Below are 19710 nucleotides of genomic sequence, written 5' to 3'. Positions count from 1 at the left end.
CATAATACCATGGTTATGATCACTGACCAAAATACCATTGACCATAATACCATGGTTATCATCACTGACCATGATACTGTGGTTATGATCACTGACCATAATACCGTGGTTATCATCACTGACCATAATACTGTGGTTATGATCACTGACCATACCATGGTTATGATCACTGAACATAATAACGTGGTTATGATCACTGACCATAATACCGTGGTTATGATCACTGACCATAATACCGTGGTTATCATCACTGACCATAATATCGTAGTTATCAGCACTGACCATAATACCATGGTTGTCATCACTGACCATAATACCGTGGTTATCATCACTGACCATAATACCGTGGTTATGATCACTGACCAAAATACCATTGACCATAATACCATGGTTATCATCACTGACCATGATACTGTGGTTATGATCACTGACCATAATACCGTGGTTATCATCACTGACCATAATACCGTGGTTATTATCACTGACCATAATACCATGTTTATGATCACTGACCATAATAACGTGGTTATGATCACTGACCATAATAACGTGGTTATGATCACTGACCATAATACCGTGGTTACCATCACTGCCCATAATATCGTAGTTATCAGCACTGACCATAATACCGTGGTTATCATCACTGACCTGCTCATAACCCTCTATATTGTTTGTTAGTATGTACGGAGATGTGGTCTGAACCTCAAACTAACCAGGGGCTTGAAAAGAACGAATTAGCATTAAGTTAATTCAGCATATTCTACAGCTAATGTAAAAAGAACCCCATGCTTAAAGTTTGCCTCTTGCTGAGGAACAGTAGCAGGAAAAGAAAAAAAAAAACATTTTTTTTGCCTCCTTCTCTGAAGCAATGCAGTGTAAAACATTTAACCTTTCACATACTTTCATAACTCCTCTTAATAAATATGGAAGATAACTATTGCTAGACTGGGTAAAGTAGATGATCTGATTTTAAAAAAATAGAACACGTTGGAGGAAGAAACTGTCTGTAATGTAAGGCAAATTATATAAAGCCTTCCAAACCTACCTTCCATGTGAAAAAATGTAAATAAAAATGCTGCAGTGCTGTTCTTAAAACAGCAAAAAAAAAATGCAATGCCTTGCTACTGAGTGCAAAGTTTTCAAGTCAAGAGAGTAACTCAGATGCAATTCCTTAGCACACAAAGAGAAAAAGTAAATGAATGGTAAATAAAATACAATCAATCAAACAAATATATAAATTAAATTAAATCTAGTGGGAAAAACAGCAAAAATGGATAAATAAACTGATTCAATAAGTATTGAGACTAAATATAGGTAGGGATAATTACATGAAATAAAGGCAGCAAATATTAATAATCACAATGTGTATGACTGCTTCAATGTACAGCAGTAATGATACATTGTAAAGGTGAAGTTTATGCTGGGACTTAATCAAGTATGGTATATTTGGTCACCTGTAGTTCTGGGGAGACCAAACCTCAGCAGATGCAAGTAAATCCTGGCAAAATAAACACTTTAACAATATTCCTTCTGGAATGTTCATATTAATTTGGTTCCTGCTTAATGATACTACTCCTACTACTTGTCTTTCGGCTTTTCCCGGTTAGGGGTCACCACAGCGGAACTCCGGTACGCTAATGATTGGCAGTGGATTTTTACGGTGCCGAGTTGCCAGCCCAACGCCCAACCTTCAAAGGCGGCACACCTATTTACGCACGCACCTACCTGCATGTCTTTAAACGTCACTTGACTGCGGGGAAGACATGCAGACTCCACACAGAAGGCACTCCAGCCGAGAATCGAAAGGGAGAACCTCTTGTTGTGAGGCGACAACACTTACCGCTGCAACACCGCGGCCTACTACTACTAATGGCGATGATGTAATGAATTGCATTCCACCTGAAACAAGAGTATCACAGTTCTGATTTCGTTTTATAATAGCCAGTGCTTTGATTTATCCCATTTTGCAGGTAAACACACATACGCATCACATTCGCTGTCCCACAGATGAGTGGCAGAATGTGCAGACTGCTTAGTTACTGACACGGCACTTTACATATTACCCTTTGTTCTAGCATATCTCTTTAATCAAGTCTAGCAGCACTAAATTATTCAAGAGAAGATTATACAAAATCACACTGGTAAAGCCAATATATAAAGTGAATGACCTTGGACATAATATTCATAAACTTGTATTAAACTCTCTGTTGTACTGTTAACTGAAAAACAAACCCAAACAGAGCTGACTGCAATTCAAAAACTGGATTCCTAACCACAAAACTTAATTTCATGGTGTTTTTCTAATTACAGCTACTGTCCACATGACTTACTTTTCAAACGAAGCTGCTACAGAAATTCCTGTTGCTCACCTGGCAAAAATGAATTGTCTCTAGCTAAAATGTGATTTCCTAATTGTAACTCTCCATTCTTTTCCATGTCTGCGAAATGCATTTAAACTTTTCTCATTGATGTCTGTAAAAACATTAAAAAATACTAACATCCACCACACTTTTGAAAAAAGAAAACTCAAACTGCACCATCTAGGTCATACCATAATTGTTATGCTTCATGAAAGAAGGGTGGGTAATGGTATGATTTTCCCCCACCCTCAGGGACAAGCCAAACTTGGCCATTACAGAGTAAACTCCACTGTATCCCTGCAAGCATTATTACTTAAATAATATCGCATGCGTATAACCATGAGTTTCCTGTTAAGCACGCAGGATATTTTTTTGTCAAATTTCTCTAGGGAAGATGCGGAGGGAAAAAAAACAATAGCTACGAATTGTGTCATATTTCTGACATACAGCAACATCATTCAGTCCTAGAGAATGAATCAAATTTCACAATACTAGAATTAATATCAATGAAAAAAAGCAGACCAGAAAGCTGTACATTCTTGTTTTGAACAGTTACAGCAGCCTGTTTGTGGACTCTAATGAAATATATTACTTCTGTAATTAATTGATGTGAGCAGTACATTTTGATCAAGAGATAAAGAAGACAAATTGTTCTAAATAATGTTATTAACATCATAAAATGCATCAAAGTTACACAAGAAGATCTGTATTTACAACTGTTATGCTCAACCTAAATACAATACAACCACGCTAAAGCTTAATGCTTAATTTCAATAACTTAGTATAGCTATAAACTCATAGAGAGAACAATCCGCTAAATATCTTCTTTTGAAAGCATTGTTGTTATGAACGACTAGAAGGAAAACGACCACACACAATACAAATTGTAATAAGCCAATTCATGCTCCATGCAGTTTTACCTGTCGGTTAGAAGTATGGAAATTAAGAGTATAATATTCTCAGAAGAGGACTTACCCAGCTGGACATACATAACATTTAACTGGTTCTCCACAGGAAACAACAGTTTAGGAGGTTTATCTGTAGCAACAGCTGAAAAAGAAAATGAAATAGCAAATGATACAAGTTGTAATAAAGGCTGAGGAGGCTTATTTCAAATTAATTATAAAATGCATCTCAACCAGGCATATTTAGTAAACAGTATTTGACAGTCTACATGCGTAATCTGCTGTTGACTTAATAATGTGAGAGAGTTCACATAGAAATTTAGATCTTCCTCTGCAAAGTGAATACAAAACCTGTCAGTTACAGGAACAGAAAAAGATATATATGAACATGTGCTGATCTATTCCTCTATCTCTATGTCCCCCCGTGTGTGTGTGTGTATCTATCTATCTATCTATCTATCTATCTATCTATCTATCTATCTATGTGTGTGTGTATGTATGTATTTATATGGTTACCATTTGAATGGGCGAAGACTCATATGACTAAAAACTTTATCCTATTGCACAAAAAGCGAATGCTCATATGAGAGCATGATCATTCAAATGGAGTTTTTGCCAGCAGTTTTTTATATGGGATTGTGGTGCAGTGAGAATTTGCACTTTGTGGTAAGGATATTTTCCCTTACCTACTGTTGTACAATCTTGGAGTTAGTATATATAATCAGCAGGGGATGTTTTTGTATTTTTGACCACTTTAGATTTGGTTTAAACTGATCGCTCTTTGAATGCTTAATCTTGTGAATTTAAACACATACAGTACACACATACACAAACAAACAGCTTCTCCCCACAATCAAATGAATAAACTTACACTACACTTCGCTCCCCACACCCCCCTACTTTAATATTCTAACTCCGAGATCGCACAAACACACACAATACAAACTCACACCCACACATTACAGTCCCTCACACACACACCACAGTCACAACACACACTAAAGCCCCTCACAAACACACTTACACACACACATACTTACCTGAACCGCAACACCAGAAGCGCTAACTCAAAATCTCCGAACATCGGGATTATGAAATTCGCGCTTCTGGTCTTGCGATCATCTGGTCTTTCGGTGTTCTGGTCTCGGGATTCCGAGCATCGGTAATATGGGCTTTCGGTCTTCCGTAGTGAACCTATATATATATATATATATATATATATATATATATATATATATATATACATATATATATATATATATATATATATATACATATATATATATGTTTGTCATTTAGCTGATTCATCAGTCTATGCACATCTACTTTATAACTATATGTTGCTCCTTCTTTTCAATATTTTTTTTCTAATTTTCTTCTTTGTACCTCTACTCTCTTTATATCTTTAGATGACAATGGAAGAAACCATGTGTTAATTTGTCTATTTCCAGTTAGATGGGATGGAACAAAGAGATCAACTTATCCACATCATGTTACAAAACAGTATGAAACAATTATTGAATGAAACAATCACACAAAAAAGTATAGCTTTTAAGATACACTATGAACATGAAATCAACTTTTTAATGAAAAAAAAATCCATGCACTGAGTATACCGTAAGTACCATGTTTTAATTTATTTATAAAAGAGAGTAAGGTAAAAAATTACTTGTTACCGCTACTTATAACACTGGGTATTAGGATTACCATAGACCATGAGAACTGAGTAGCTACTGTAGAGTTTAGAGAACAGGATAATTAATAGTAGTATTACTGTTCTGTGATTGTTGAGTGGAAGTGAAAAAGTGCATTAGTAGAGGTTATATAGGTTCATAGGTAAGTATTAGACTAGCTGCATTGTAGGCCATTTTAAGCCTAGTCAGTTTTCCTTTTTGTACTTGAATTAACCTGTCCCATTTGGTGTTAGATTGGCCTTACCCATCCCATCTGAATATGACCTCTATTGAAAATAACTGGGATCATACCATAGATAATTATTTAGGAGCTGCCTCTGTCCATTAGTAGTGCAGGAGGCAGTCCTGGGATAATTTTTCTGTTTCTCATCCATAGACCCAACTTGCACTTGAATATGGATAGGAATGAGGTTTGTTTTATAAGGATGGGGGGTTAGTTTCAGAGCAGCTGTATCCTCTGTGAGACAGATATGCCTTTCCCTCCAAACTATTATGTTGATGTTGAATAAGAGGTTTAGGTCGTTAGACTGAGTACTTCAGATGACATCTGACTTGCTGATGTGCATGGACTGTGTATGGGCACATCTCTCAAAAGGCTACCCCCATGCATTTAATAAACGTAACATTTTCAGATATTTCCCCAAAGATATTGTTTTTAGTTTAGGAAACTTGTACTTGTTGTTGGAGGCATTCATTTAGATAGTTGCAGACATAATATGACCTGAAAAAAAGCCATACTGATGTGATGCACAGATAAAACTCTACTCAGTAGAGTACAAATGGTATGCCTGGCTACACCTTTGCTTACTCCTACAGGACTTTTGACAGTATAACAGTTGTATTACACTTTGAATTTACAGATTTTTATAATATATATATATATATATATATATATATATATATATATATATATATATATATGGGATCTGGGCACATGTTCGACTAGCATATGCCCGAATCACAAAACATCGAACACACATACACGAAAGCGCTTAACATCGACAAGCGCTTTTGTGTATGTGTGCCTGTTTCTTATACCGGACTACAAGTGCGGGTAAGGGAAAATTCCCTTTCCCCCACTGTAGTGCGATCTCAGAGTGAGAATAATAAAGTAGGGGGGTGCAGGGGGGGAGAAGCCCCCCCCCCTGCAGAAATGTAGATTTTTTTTTTTGAACTACACACACACGGACGCGCTTTTCGATGTCAAGCACTTTCGTGTATGTGTGTTCGATGTTTTGTGATTCGGACATATGCTAGTCGAGCATGTGTCCTAGACCCAGATATATATATATATATATATATATATATATATATATATATACACACACACATATATGCACTGTTTTACTTTTTTAATACAATTTATTGATTTTAATAAATATATATGCTTTTAATAAGGTATTTACTCATGCAATCAGGGCTTGATTAGTTGTATAACACATTCTTTTTTGTTACTACTGTGCCTTTAAGACTTGAATTGCTTGATGTGAACAAGGTTATTTAAACTGGATTAAGGAATTTGAATACAATTAGTTCTGAAGAACTCCCCTCTGAAATGATGAGGGATGAAAGCACTTAACTTTGTTTCTTATTTTGTTTATAATTTGTATTAAATGTTGTTTTTAACTTTTGTTTTGACTGGATTTCTATCCCAGCCTTTCTGCAGTCTTGGTTTATTTTACTTTTTCTGGTCCCCTGTATAACTGCTTGGTATTTTCCACAAACACAGTCCATTCCTTCTTATTCACCAGGACTGCTCAGTTTGTTTGGATGATTGGTTGCTTTTCCTGTGCAATTTCTCCTTTGTTGACCTTTGTTTGGTGCTTTTTGAGGGTTGGTGTTGATTATGGAAGGATTTAGTGAAGTCTTGGGACCTAATGTGAAGTTTCGTTCCAACAAGGCAGACCTCACTCATTTAACAGAATGGACGTTTCATTTCCAAAATGGAGATTCGATCTTCGGCATATATAACACTTGGGCTGCAGCTTCAATAGTTTCCAAAACTCCTTTAAACAAGTCCAGATTACCTTGTGGCCAGCCAGTGATGAATATATCTCAACAGGATGTTGTTTCATCAGAAGGTACTATTCTTAATTCCTACAACTTTCAGACTTGCAATAATACTCGCCCTGACATGGTTAATAATAATTTGGTGGGGTAAGAGTTTAATATCAACAACTTGATTGACAATAACCATCAGATGGTTTTAACGTTAGGTTCTGTTTATGAAGAAGCTACCCATTCTTCGCTGTTGGCAATGATTAAAGATTTGGACAAAAACCTGTATCAGATTAAATCTTTGCAGTCAGACAATGTTTACTTGCTTGTCTGTTTAAAACGTGCAATTGTTACAATAGATTTGTGAATTGTGAAATTTTCTACTGACAGTTTTTGGTTCTGCATTTTTTGTTAACTTGTATGACCAGCATGGGTTTAAGGTTATGGAGCTTTTAATTAAAAGGAATAAGTTGGTCATTTCACAAGTTAAGGATGAGGCATTCGTCTTCGATACTAAAATTAAAGCAGATCTGTTGTTACCTTAATACCAAAAAGATTATGAACAACTGTTTACTAGGACAGAGAAGCAGATGGAATTGATTAAAGTTAGGAAAAACAAAAAGACGATAACAGATGTTAAACAATATGAGACAAACTGCTTATGTGAGAAAAAAGATGGGTCAAAATAATAATACACTGGGACACAATTCTGGCGAGGCTGTTCATGTACATCAATTTGAACTAGATAGGGCCACTGTGCGTGATGATGTCACTGAGGACAATTTTGTATTTGATACTCCCAATATTAGTGATGCTTTAGAAATTTCCCCTTTGTGGAGATTAATCTGGTGAACCACAGTTCACAGGAAGCACAGAACTTTCAAGTACAGCAAGGGGGGCAATGTCAAACAAGAAAAACACAACAGAACCAGAGAAGCAGACAGGAAATGAGGGACAGACATTATTAACTTCTTCTACCCTTATAAATGAAGGGCAAATCCTATTGTTTTCCCCTATAAAAACTACTGATGGTGTTATTCACGAATTTAAGATTTAGAAGATGTTTAATTATAGTACACTTCTCATTACTGTTGGTCACTTCTCTTTATTAGACGGGTTTTAATTTTGTCCCCAGGCAACAGTTTGATCTTGTTGATACGCTTACAGAACTTAAGATTTTTACCAGGAAACTTAATTTTGCAGTCACTTTCAATCACCAGAATGTCGTTAACACTAGCGCTTCCACTAGCCTTAGGAAGAAAAATACCCTTGGTCAAAATCTTACTATTAATAAGAGAAATATTTTACATGACCTCACTTATGACAGAAGTGTCAGAATTCTGAAGTCCGATAAGGGAGGAAGGATTGTTATTTTTGATACTATTAATTACAACAGTGCAATGTTAACATTGCTACAATACACTAACACAATTTCCCTTGTCTCAAAAAGAAAAGTCTATGTGACTTATAAGACTGACATTCAAGCTATTAGACTTGTATGAACAAGGAAGTATTTCTCAGGAACTGGGCAATTTCTTAACAATTATGGACCCTATTATTCCTAACATTTTCGATACACCTAAAGTGAATACAAAATACAGGTGTCCACCAATGCGACTTATACTGACAGCCCAGAACTCCAAGACATACCCCTAAGCAGTTTTTATTGACAGAGAGTTGAAACCTATTTTTCTTACTGTAAACATGTATTGAAGGATTTTGGGGCAGATTTAAAGATTAATTAATTTGTGATGAACTTTTTTTTTTTTTTTTTTTTAACTATAGATTTCACTGAGTCTTTACTTGTATGCCACAAGAAACAGGCATGGCTTTTTTTAGTGAAGCACTTTTAGCTTATGATTTTTTTGACTGCCTTGATATTAGACTACTTATTAAATTTATGGGCCTAGTGTTAGACAATCATTTTTTATACTTTGAGGGTGAGTATTATAAACTTGCATGGAATAGTGATGGGTGTAGCATGTGCCCCCACTTATGTGAATCTGGTTCTGTGCAACTGGGAAGTGAATTACATGGTTAACAACAATATTTACACACAGCACTGTGTGTTACATCTACGTTACCTGGATGACATCTTCATTTTATGGAAGGGCGGTGATGAACTAGTGGATGATTTTATAGCCTATTTAAACAGCACTACTGATTTCCTTTAATTTACCTGTTTTATTCATTTTGTTAACTGGGTAATATCAGACTGGGCCAAAACAGGACATTTTCAGCAAAGACCCAGGGAAAAAAAAGGTTACAACAGAGTACGTACAATAAATTATTGGGTTAGATTAAATATCACAGTGAGATACAAAAAAAATAAATAAATAACTAAAATAACATTTTATATACACACATATATATATATATATATATATATATATATATATATATATATATATAAATAATACATTTACAAGAAATACAAGAAACTAGAATAAAATAAGTGCTTTATACAAATAAAAGTACAAAGAAGGACAATTACTAACAGAAGGAAATATGAAGGAGAAAGAGAAAAGTATTCAGTTATATACAGGGAAAGTAGCAACAGATATTAATAATTAACCTGGAACTGTACAAGAGCATAGCCGGTGCTTAGAAAAGTGTGCTTTTAGTAGCAGTTTGAACTTATGAATGTCTGGGTTTTTTAGAATGTGTTGGGGAAGAGAGGTCCAGATTTTAGATATTTTGTTTGAAAAGAGGGGGGTCTCCATAGAAATTATTAGATTTGGTTACCTTGAGAATTAATTTGTCAGATGATCTAAGCTGTCTAGTACTAGAGTTATGTTGAACTAAATCAATGAGTGCAGGACAGTTGTTGAACTTGTAGATTATATTATGAACAGTGGAAAGTTGATTTAGAGATAACAGGCTAGGCAGTTCAATCCATTTGAGCTGATAAAGGGCATAACAATGATGTGACTTATGAGGCAGATTAACAGTAAATTTAGCTATACTTTCTAGGTTAAAGTCAGTTTTGTGCAAGCTGGTAAAGATATGGGGACAGTACAAGGGGGTGAATAATAGATGGGATCTAGCAGTAGCAAGTCTGGTGTAGTTGGTTAAAAAAGGTTTAGCCCTATACAGTGAGCCAAGTTTACAGTGAACTTTTCTAATAGTCAGTGATATGTGTTTATTGAATTTTAGACAATCATCATTTGTTATACCAAGTAATTTAGTTTGACTAACTGGTCCAATTCTTATGCCATTAGAAGAGCAGATGGAGATAGGGAATGTACTACTTATGGTTTTATTGAAATCAAAGACCACCAGCTTAGTTTTATTAGGGTTAAGTATAAGCTGGTGGTTGGAAAGATAGCTTTCAATGTCTTGTAGAGATTTTTGTGTTCTATCTTGGAGTTCCTGAAATGTAGGGGCAGAGCAGATAAGAGAGGTATCATCAGCATACTGAATGATGGAGGCAATATTAGTAGAGGAAGTGAGGTTATCATAAATAAAATAAAGATTAGGGACCCAAGTATGGATCCTTTGGGTACTCCAATAGATACTGGTGGAAGGGGGGGGGGTTATTTTCTCATTTGGTAGACTGTTGCTGGTTGGAAAGGTAGCTATGAAACCAGTTAAGAGATGACAGGCTGAGCTTAAAATCAGCAAAGTATATTTAGAAGAATTTGGCGAGATACAGTATCAAAAGCTTTAGACATATCAAGAAAAATAGAGGAGACCTTTATTTTTGAGAAGGTTAACAGTATTAGTGAAACTAAGCAGAGCAGTATTAATACTGTGTTTAGGACAGTAAGCATGTTGAGAGTTGGAAAAAATGTTGTTTTTAAGGCAGTGGTCAAGGAGTTGTTGATGAGTGCATTTTTCTAGGATATTGGCTAATAGGGAGAGAATGGCAATGGGGCGATAGGGAGGTTAGAAGAGGGGCCACCTTTATGTAGGGGGAATAATATGAGACATTTTCCAAAGTAGTGGGACATACTGTTCGGAGATATAGTGGTTGATTAAAATAGATATTGGATATAGGAGATAGTGTCAGCACCCAGTTTAGGAATTCATTTGGGAGATAATCTGCAGTAAGAGAACTGGATTTTAGTTTATTAAGAAGCTTTTTTATATAACTGGTTCGAATGGGTTTAATATAGAATGAGTTGGGATTAGAAGCTGAGGAGGTGGGTACTGTTAAGGTTGAGTTGGAATTACTACTAATGAGATAAGCTATTGAATTAATGAAGGGAATATTAAAATGAGTAGCTATATATTCAGTGATATTGCTAGTTACTGGAACTGGAGTTGAAAGTTTTCCTGGGTTTAGGAGGTTATTTATACATTTCCAGAACTTTTGGGGGTTGTTCTGGTATTTTTGTTGGCATATTTGGAAGTATAGTTAAAGCATAAAATGGAGCCGAATAAAACGATGGCCAGCAGTTATAAAAGTAAAATGTCTTTAATGGAATCCAAACGTAAGCGCTTTCACAGTTACAAAGACTGCTTCTTCAGATGATATTATTAGTCAAAAACCTTCATCCCTTAAATACAGTGCTTAAAGTTGAAATGCACTACCTTCCCGATTGCTTGTTATACTTTTAAAGAAACATCATCATTGCTACTGCAAAAACAGCTAGTACTAAATACATTTACTAAAACTAGTTGTATTCAAGGTTGTATAATAAAATATGTAGCTATAACTGCATTACCTATTTATTATATGTATCTATACAATATGCAAATTACATATAAACAACCTATACAAAAATAAAAATTTTTGTAAAAAAACATGCGTTACCCTATTACTGCACCTAAATACACACATTGTTTAACATCCTATTAAAACTATGTTATCTACGCAGAGGTCTAGCTTTCAGTATGGGTTTGATGGGGACTTTGTCATTCAAACCACTGCCACTATCAGCTCTTAATTTAATAATCCATCAGGTTTCATTTCTTTCTGTCTTATTTTTAACATCTCCAAGTCTCCCATCCATTCTAGTTTTTTTCCATAACTAGGAAATGAAATCCGTGTGTGTCCCCTTTGTGAATGACATGTTTAGCTAAAGCATTAGTGACGGTTCTGGTATTAATATTATAAATATAATCCCTTATCCTATCACGTAGTCTCCAATCAGTCTTGTCCACAGAGAATGAGCCACAGCTTATGCAGTGGGCTAAATAGACTACATTTGTAGTGTCACACGTAGCTGCAACATTAAATGCAAATGTCCTATCAAAATCTGGATGACAGAACTGTCCTGTTGGATTTATGTATTCACAAAAGTTACACCTATTACAGGAACTAGTGCCCATTCCAAACTCAGTATTTTGCTGAGTATTCCTACTCACTGAATAACATAACCTTTTTTTCAGGGTTTTCATATTTTTATATGTAAAACTCTGATTATTACCAACAATGCCTAGTATCTTTTCATCAGCTGCTAGGATAGGCCAAAACTTCTTATATATATTAGTGGCTATTTAAGCATTACTTGAAAAATAAACAGGTAATCACAGTCTATTGTGCTTATTGTTACCCTGCATTTGCGATTCCATCCACTTAGCAGTCTGTAGGATATAGCGACTGAGCTTTGGGTCAGTCCATGTGGGACATATTGCTTAGACATTGGTCAGTGCCAATGGTGCAACAAGTAGCACACATGAATTTGGGGCAGAGAGCTGAGGGTTCTATTTTGACATCAGCTAGATCTATTACTGACACACAGTGTAACATAGGTCTGCTGCACTTGAGTTTGTCATCCTTTAGATTAGATATTAAACTGTGGTCTCATTTGCTTAAGTTGGTGGTAGCTCATGTGGATGTAAAACAATCCTACAGCACCTATCAAAAACAAGAAAAATAAAAACCAAGGATACAAACCATAAGAAAGATCTTTAATAAAAACAAACAAAGCTTTCATACCAAACAGTCTTTTCTCAATGCATATACATGTAGGTTAAAAAAGCAACCATTTTTAAATAATATACCATCCAATCAATACAAACCATCCTCTCACATGATTAATTATATAGTTCTGTTTATACAAATTTACTACTAATCTCTCATCTTTTTCATTTTTCAACTTTAACACTTTGTACAAACTTAAAGCAGCATATACCACTGGGTTAATTAATCATAATCCCTCTTCCTCTTTATTTACATACAAAACTCCTCATTTTACTGGGTTTAATCTAGAACCCCACATAAATGAAAATATTTGCAATCATTTTATTCAAATACTGTTGCAACATAAATACACTTGCTAAATATGCTATTTTTCCCATCAGTATTAAATTTATCAAATAAGCATTTTTCTGAATGATAATTTATATGTTCTCTAGAAAAGACAGGTTTGTTTTATTTCTTTTATCATTTTTTCCCACTGAAGTCTGCTTACACCTTTATTCCCAAATTTTATACCTAACAGAGACATTTCATTCATTGTAAAATATATACCCGTAACTTTGCTGCATCACATAAACCTCTACCCTTCCTCTTTATTTAAAGCCAGCCCTATAGCCTCTAGACACTCATTCGGGCAAATTATTACTTCTTTTAATCAATTTTTTTTAGATTATTATTACATCATCTCCATATGTTAACAGAACTGGAATTCTTAACCCTTCAAGTGTTATATACCCTGCCACCTCCATTTTGTGATTTATTTTGTATACAACCACTTTCATAACTAATGTAAAGAGTGTACAACTCATTGTGCATCCCTTTCTTAAACCGCTCTTCATATGTAATGGTTAACCAACCATTTACAAGTATTTTTACTTTATTATTACTATACGCTGACATACATAATTTCCTAACTTTCTCATTTATATTCTTTCACTATTAATCAAAAAATTCATATCCAGTTGTATCAAATGCCTTATTAAGGTCTCCTGTCATGATTTTTGCTTCTTTTTTTCTATTTATAATATAATCCCCACTTTCTCTATTGTTAACTATTCTTGGCAACCCTTTCCCTTTATACTATATATACTATCTTCCATAATATTTCCCATTTTAGTTTCAAGTATCTTTTGTATTATTTTCATAAAGATTTTGTAATCATTATTATTCAGTACTGTCTTAATTTAATTGCATTCTACCCTTCTTCTTTCTTATGAATTTAAGTATTCTACTGCATAATTCTATACAATTAAAACCTTTGTTTAACCATTCATTCTTTAAAAAAATATTGCCAATCCCTTACATTTTTACACATTTCATGTCCTATTCCATCGAGTCCTGCACCCAAATCTATATTGACTTGTCCTAACACTTTATCTAGCTCATTAAAAAAAATCTCCTTTTCCAACTCTTTATTTTTTCTATTATTTTTACTTTCAATATTTTTTCACTACCCTTTTTCTTTAACCATTTCTTGTACATATTGTACTGCATTATTCAAATTTTTTTTCCCTGAGCTCTTTCTATTTCTCCTTTTACATTTTTTTTATTTCTGTCATTACATTATCAACTTCCTTTACTAATTTGCTTAAGTAAATCAATACTTCTCTTTTTCATTGTAAAAAAAACACTTTGCTTATATAACATTTCTTGCATTTTTGTTTCTTTCATACAGTTCTTTTTCTTTGTTAACTACTTTTTGTCATTATATCCTAAATATTCCAATGTCTTGCTCTATGTTCCTTTATATAATTTTTCTTTCTCTACTTTTCTTCACATCATATTGCCACTATAAAAACATTTTTTATATTATTCCTCGAATGTCATCCACGATGCAGACCAATTTTTCTAAAATACCCACACAGTAATACGATAATTACTAATGCATCTCTGTCTTCATTCCATGCTTTCTCATTTATCCCTTTTATTCCTTTGCCTATTTTTATATATTCTTTGTTTTCCTTTATCTTTAGCAAGAACAAAAACTCCAGGAGCTGGAAATGCTGAACAGGTCTTGAGAAGATGTGCTCAGTATTTCCAGCTCCTGGAGTTTTTGTTCTTGCTGTTGGATTCCTTACTTCTCCAGTAATGACTAACCTTAATGTTGGTCCTGCTTCTTGTTGTTTTCCTAGCTCTAGCTATACTGCAAGATGATCAGAAAATCTTGATTCAATTGCCTCCCCTTTTCCTATAACTAAACCTTCTCATACTATTAAGTAATCTGTTTTAATTCTATACATACCCCTTTTGTAAGTTCATGAATTTTTGTCCCAAAGTTTTAACTTACCTAATCTTATAACTTCTAACATTTTTCTTATATAATTTCCTTTCATTTTGTGCTTGCTTCTTAAATTATATTTAAAACCTCCTGTTATTATAATATTCATATTTATTACTACACAGTCTAAAATCGTATGAAATAAGCTTCCCCTTTCTTTACAGTTGGTAGAAGCATATAATCTTCTAATTCTATATACTTGTCCTTTCCATTTTAAATCTACAATGGTTAATTTTCCTATTTTTGCTAACATTGCATCTAATATATTTCTCTTTGTATTTCTACAGAATATGGCTATTCCAGAACAGCTCTCATTTCCCATATTCCATATTATCTTTCCTCCTCATAGTTTCTCTGTAATCTTTCATTTGTTAAAAATCTTGTGCCTTCTAATATAATTATATCTACATCACACGTACTAAATCACTCCAAAATCCCTAGTCTTCTTACTATATTCTAATTACTATTCACATTTACAGAAAGCAGTTTAAAATTTAAATTCACATTTACAGAAAGCAGTTTAACATTTAAATTTTCCCGTTTCTTTAGATTCATGGTTTCATAATGTCTAACTTTCTTAAGGCGCTATTCTAAGCCTAGCCAATTTCCCTCCCAAAGATGAGAATCAAACACTGTACCTTGTATCTGTTTGTCAAACACCTTAGCCATTATACCAATCCATAATAATTAGCTGGATATATTATTTTTCATCAGTTTCCTTTCTTTTTTTCTTTTGTACTTGTCCCTTTAAATTTTCATTTTTTGTCTTTTACCAATATAATTATTTTTTATTTTACTACCTTTCAACTAATTTCTTCTTCATCACTTATTTCAGAACCTTCTCCGTTGTTCTCTTTATTATTTTTCTCATCTCATTTTTCTTCTATTTCTACTACTAATTTTTTTCTCTTTGTTCATTTTCTTTTCTTTCTTTTTCCTTACTCTTATTTTTGCAATCCATCCATAAATGTCCAATTGTGTTGCATTATAACATTTAAGTTCACATTTTTGTATCGTCCTATTTCCCCACAAATATAACATTTTCTTTTGTCACAGTTGCTTATCAAATGCCTTTCTTTTCCACAAAACATGTTTTAGGTTGTTTCCAGTACTTTACAACACCCCTTTTCCCCTCCACATTTATCATGATTGGTATATTAATAATGTTTCTCTTTCTATTTTTAACACAACATTAAAATCCCAGACACCAGTCCATAAACCGTTTTTGTGATAAACTTTTTCGATGTCCAGTACTTCTTTACATAAAGTTTTCAAATCTCCTTTCAAAGTCTCTCTTTTCTTTCTCCATTTTAAACTGTACATGAAGTTTCTTTTTTGTTTCCTGTTAAATGCTTTTAACACAAAGATTTCATGAGTTGTGGTCTTTTTCATATTCTTAAAGAACATTTTCCATTGAAGAAGAGTCTCAAACATAATGTCACAAAATGACTCTTTGTTAATAAGAATAAATACTCTTACCCCATGTGCTGTTACATCCAAAGGAGCTATTAAATTGTCGCACACTTCATACCTGTCCATTTCTTTGTCTTCTTTACTTTGAATCCTTACCATGTACTTCTGTTTTGCATTTTCTTCTGCCTTCTTTTCTGCTACTCCCTTTTTGCCTTCTTTTGCTTTCTCTGCATATGTTTTTTTTCCATCTCCCCACTATACTAGAGGATTGTCTCAGCATCATCCTTTTGTATTTTCTCCATAATGCCCCCAAGGAAACATCTCCTTCATTTTCTGGCTCACTCTGTATCACCATTTCTTTAAGTAAATCCTTCTGCAACTGTCCTGACTGGAGGGTTGTAATTATACCTCCAACATTTGCTGACTCATTTCTGTCAAACAGATTTCTTTGAAACATCTCCTCAGAATTCTGCAAACATTCTCTGGTCTCGATATTTGCTTTCTCCTCCATTTCTCTCACCTGGCAGTCCTCCTGCAAAATGTGCCCAGTCACAACAATGTTGAGCAGGGGAAGCTCCCTGATGCTCTGCCCAAATCCTCAAGTAACATACATACCATTTTGGGGTTCCCCTGAAAATAGGCTACAAACCTAGTGAGACTAACAAAACATAAATAAATAAAAATAATAAAGTATTATTTTAGTATGGTATGCATGTGGGCATGCCAGTTGTTGCATGTGTGTGGACATACATACTGAACAGGACATGATACTCAACGATTGTTGGCTGAGTAAAGGGACAATGATACCTCTAGCTCTAGATGCAATTCTTTTGTTAATAAGCTGTGCAATATAGAAGGACTTTCTTAAGATAATAATCATGTTAGTCGAAAGTTAGATCACTATCCATCTAAGCTCCCAAATCCTGAACAGCTGCGCATATTGTCAGTATTGTAGTTCCCTGGGCAGATGACTTCCCAAAACATATGATAATGGGTTCCCTATTATATGATCAAAGACGCAGTCTTTCAAATGCGTCTTGATCGAACTTGAAAGCACGAAACAGCATATAAGCAAATGTCCTGGGAAAGAAATCGCTTGGCCGCCTTCGTTATTTTGCCGTTTTTGTCACTATTGTGCGATCTCGGAGTTGGTATATTTAAGTAGGGGGTGGGGGGGCAAACCCCCCACTTTATGTAATGTTTTAAAGTTAGTTTTTTTTTATTTTTTGGAACACCGTTTTTTTTCCCTGGGGAAAGAAATCGCTGTTCTAAGTGTTCGAGATTGTAAGCTTTCGCTTACATGGGGGTCGATAAATCAGCATTCGCTGATTTAATATAGACCCTGATAATGCATTTTTTTGCATTTAGTTTCAGTCCATGATTTTGGCGCCAGTTACTTATTTGGGGCAAACTTTCCTGCAAGATGGCTAAATCATTTGGGGATTTAATGACTACTTTCTGCTTACAGTCATTTGTAAACATAGTCAGCCAGAGCTCTTTGGAATTCGCTTTGAGAGAAGCAGATGCCTTAAAGGCGGGATCCCAGCACAAAGAACGCTGGGGGATTACACTGATGATTGGTCTTCCCCTATTTTGATTTCCTGCATCCTATCTATGAACCAGTTTACTTCCAGTTTATTTAGGTTTTTTACTATACCTGAGTGGGGACTGTGTCAAAAGCTTTGGCTAGGTCGAAGTATGTGGTGTGTATCATTTTTCCTTTATCTATTGTTTTGGTAACCTTCTCAAAAAAGTCTACCAGACTGAGTAAGTATGACCTGCCCTTGTTGAATCCAAACTAAGATGGCTCCAGTGTTTGGGGGTTCCCTATGTCCTTACTGATTAGTTTTAAGATAAGTATTTCCATGACTTTGCATATGAGGCTCATCTGACTTATGGGTCTTCAATTTCTTGGGTCTGCAGAAGGCCTTCCCTTATGCAGGGGAATGACTGTAGGTGTTCTCCATTTGCTAAGCACAAAACCTTTATGGAGGCTGAGGTTGAACAGTGTATTTAGGGATGTGGCTAAATCATGTTTCATGCTATTTAATGTGCACCCAGGAATATCTTCTGAACCTACCAATGCAGTATTTTTAGATCTTGAGTTCACTTTTATGATGGCCTTGTGTGATAGCTGGGGGCGAGCCAGTTACAGGTATATCTTGAGGGACAGACGGAAGGGAGACGGGGGTAAAGTTAGAACTGAATTTATCAGCCAGGAGGTTGGCTATATCTTCAGCCTCAGACTGTATAACATTTCTCACAATCAGCTCAGTGCATTACTGCATTGTGCTTCTGAGATTATGACAATAACTAAAAAAGGCCCTGTGATTGTCTTTGGCTTCGGTAGCTCTTTCAGTCTAAAACATGACTTTGGTAGATTTTATTAAGCTCCTGAGTTGTTTGTTTATTTCTGGATGAGGACTCTAGCATATAAATATAAATATATATATATATATATATATATATATATATATATATATGAAATCAGTGGATATTAATGTGAATTCATAAAGCCTAAATGCACTGTGTAGGTGAATACTTGGGTGGGTTAGACTACTGGGTTGAAACATCAGCAAGAGGAAGGGGTGGGTTAGTAATCTATCATAACAAAGAGTTCCCAAGTTTAGTGTCTTTTATAGAGAAAGTTTATTTTGTTTGTGCAATTAAGTGATATAAAAATTTTGCTAAGGATGACCTGGACATTTCTGAAAATTACTGAGTGTTCAGCTACGTTTAGCTTCTAGAGTAGATCAGTGACTAAGATGCAAATGTTTATACTAATATGTCAAGGGTGTACTGTCAATAAAAGTTAATGAGCAGGCTTTCTGAAGAGATTGATGCATACCTCTCAACCTCTCAGCACAAGAAAACTGGACAAAGCAAAAAATAATTGGGGGACAAAGGTCCAAAAAGGGGCAAACTTTAAATACTGCTCTACTAAACTTAGAAAGTTGCTAGAATAAAAGATGTTATGCTAGCATGCATTTTCTGATGGATATGAAGTCTGAAACTCAGCTGTTTTTCATCATTTTAATTACTTCAATCCTCGATGATTTGCTAGAAAACCACAAATTTTATGAGGAACAGAGCAAAAATAAGAGGCGAAAATCTGGAAAGTTGAAAATTATAGACTGCTGCAATGCCACCCCACTGTTGTGCATGACATGTTTGACCTAGATGAGTTTGAAGG

At 34.7% G+C, this 19710-nt stretch overlaps 1 protein-coding gene across 1 annotated transcript in view; it reads right to left on the bottom strand.

Moving 5' to 3' along the window:
* LOC122789801 (X-linked interleukin-1 receptor accessory protein-like 2) overlaps window positions 1-19710 on the bottom strand; it is a 1631279-nt gene that overhangs the window by 1507347 nt on the left and 104222 nt on the right. The window contains exon 2 of the mRNA XM_044057243.1: window positions 3336-3410. Within this exon, the coding sequence (XP_043913178.1) occupies window positions 3336-3410 (75 nt within the window). The remainder of the gene's footprint in view (window positions 1-3335; window positions 3411-19710) is intronic.

This window comes from Protopterus annectens, chromosome 15.part0 (genome assembly GCF_019279795.1).
Source record: "Protopterus annectens isolate FY-2018-M chromosome 15.part0, PAN1.0, whole genome shotgun sequence".
Taxonomy (NCBI): domain Eukaryota; kingdom Metazoa; phylum Chordata; order Ceratodontiformes; family Protopteridae; genus Protopterus; species Protopterus annectens.
Note: the sequence above shows the minus strand (reverse complement) of the source record. Positions and strands in the feature narration are given on the sequence as shown.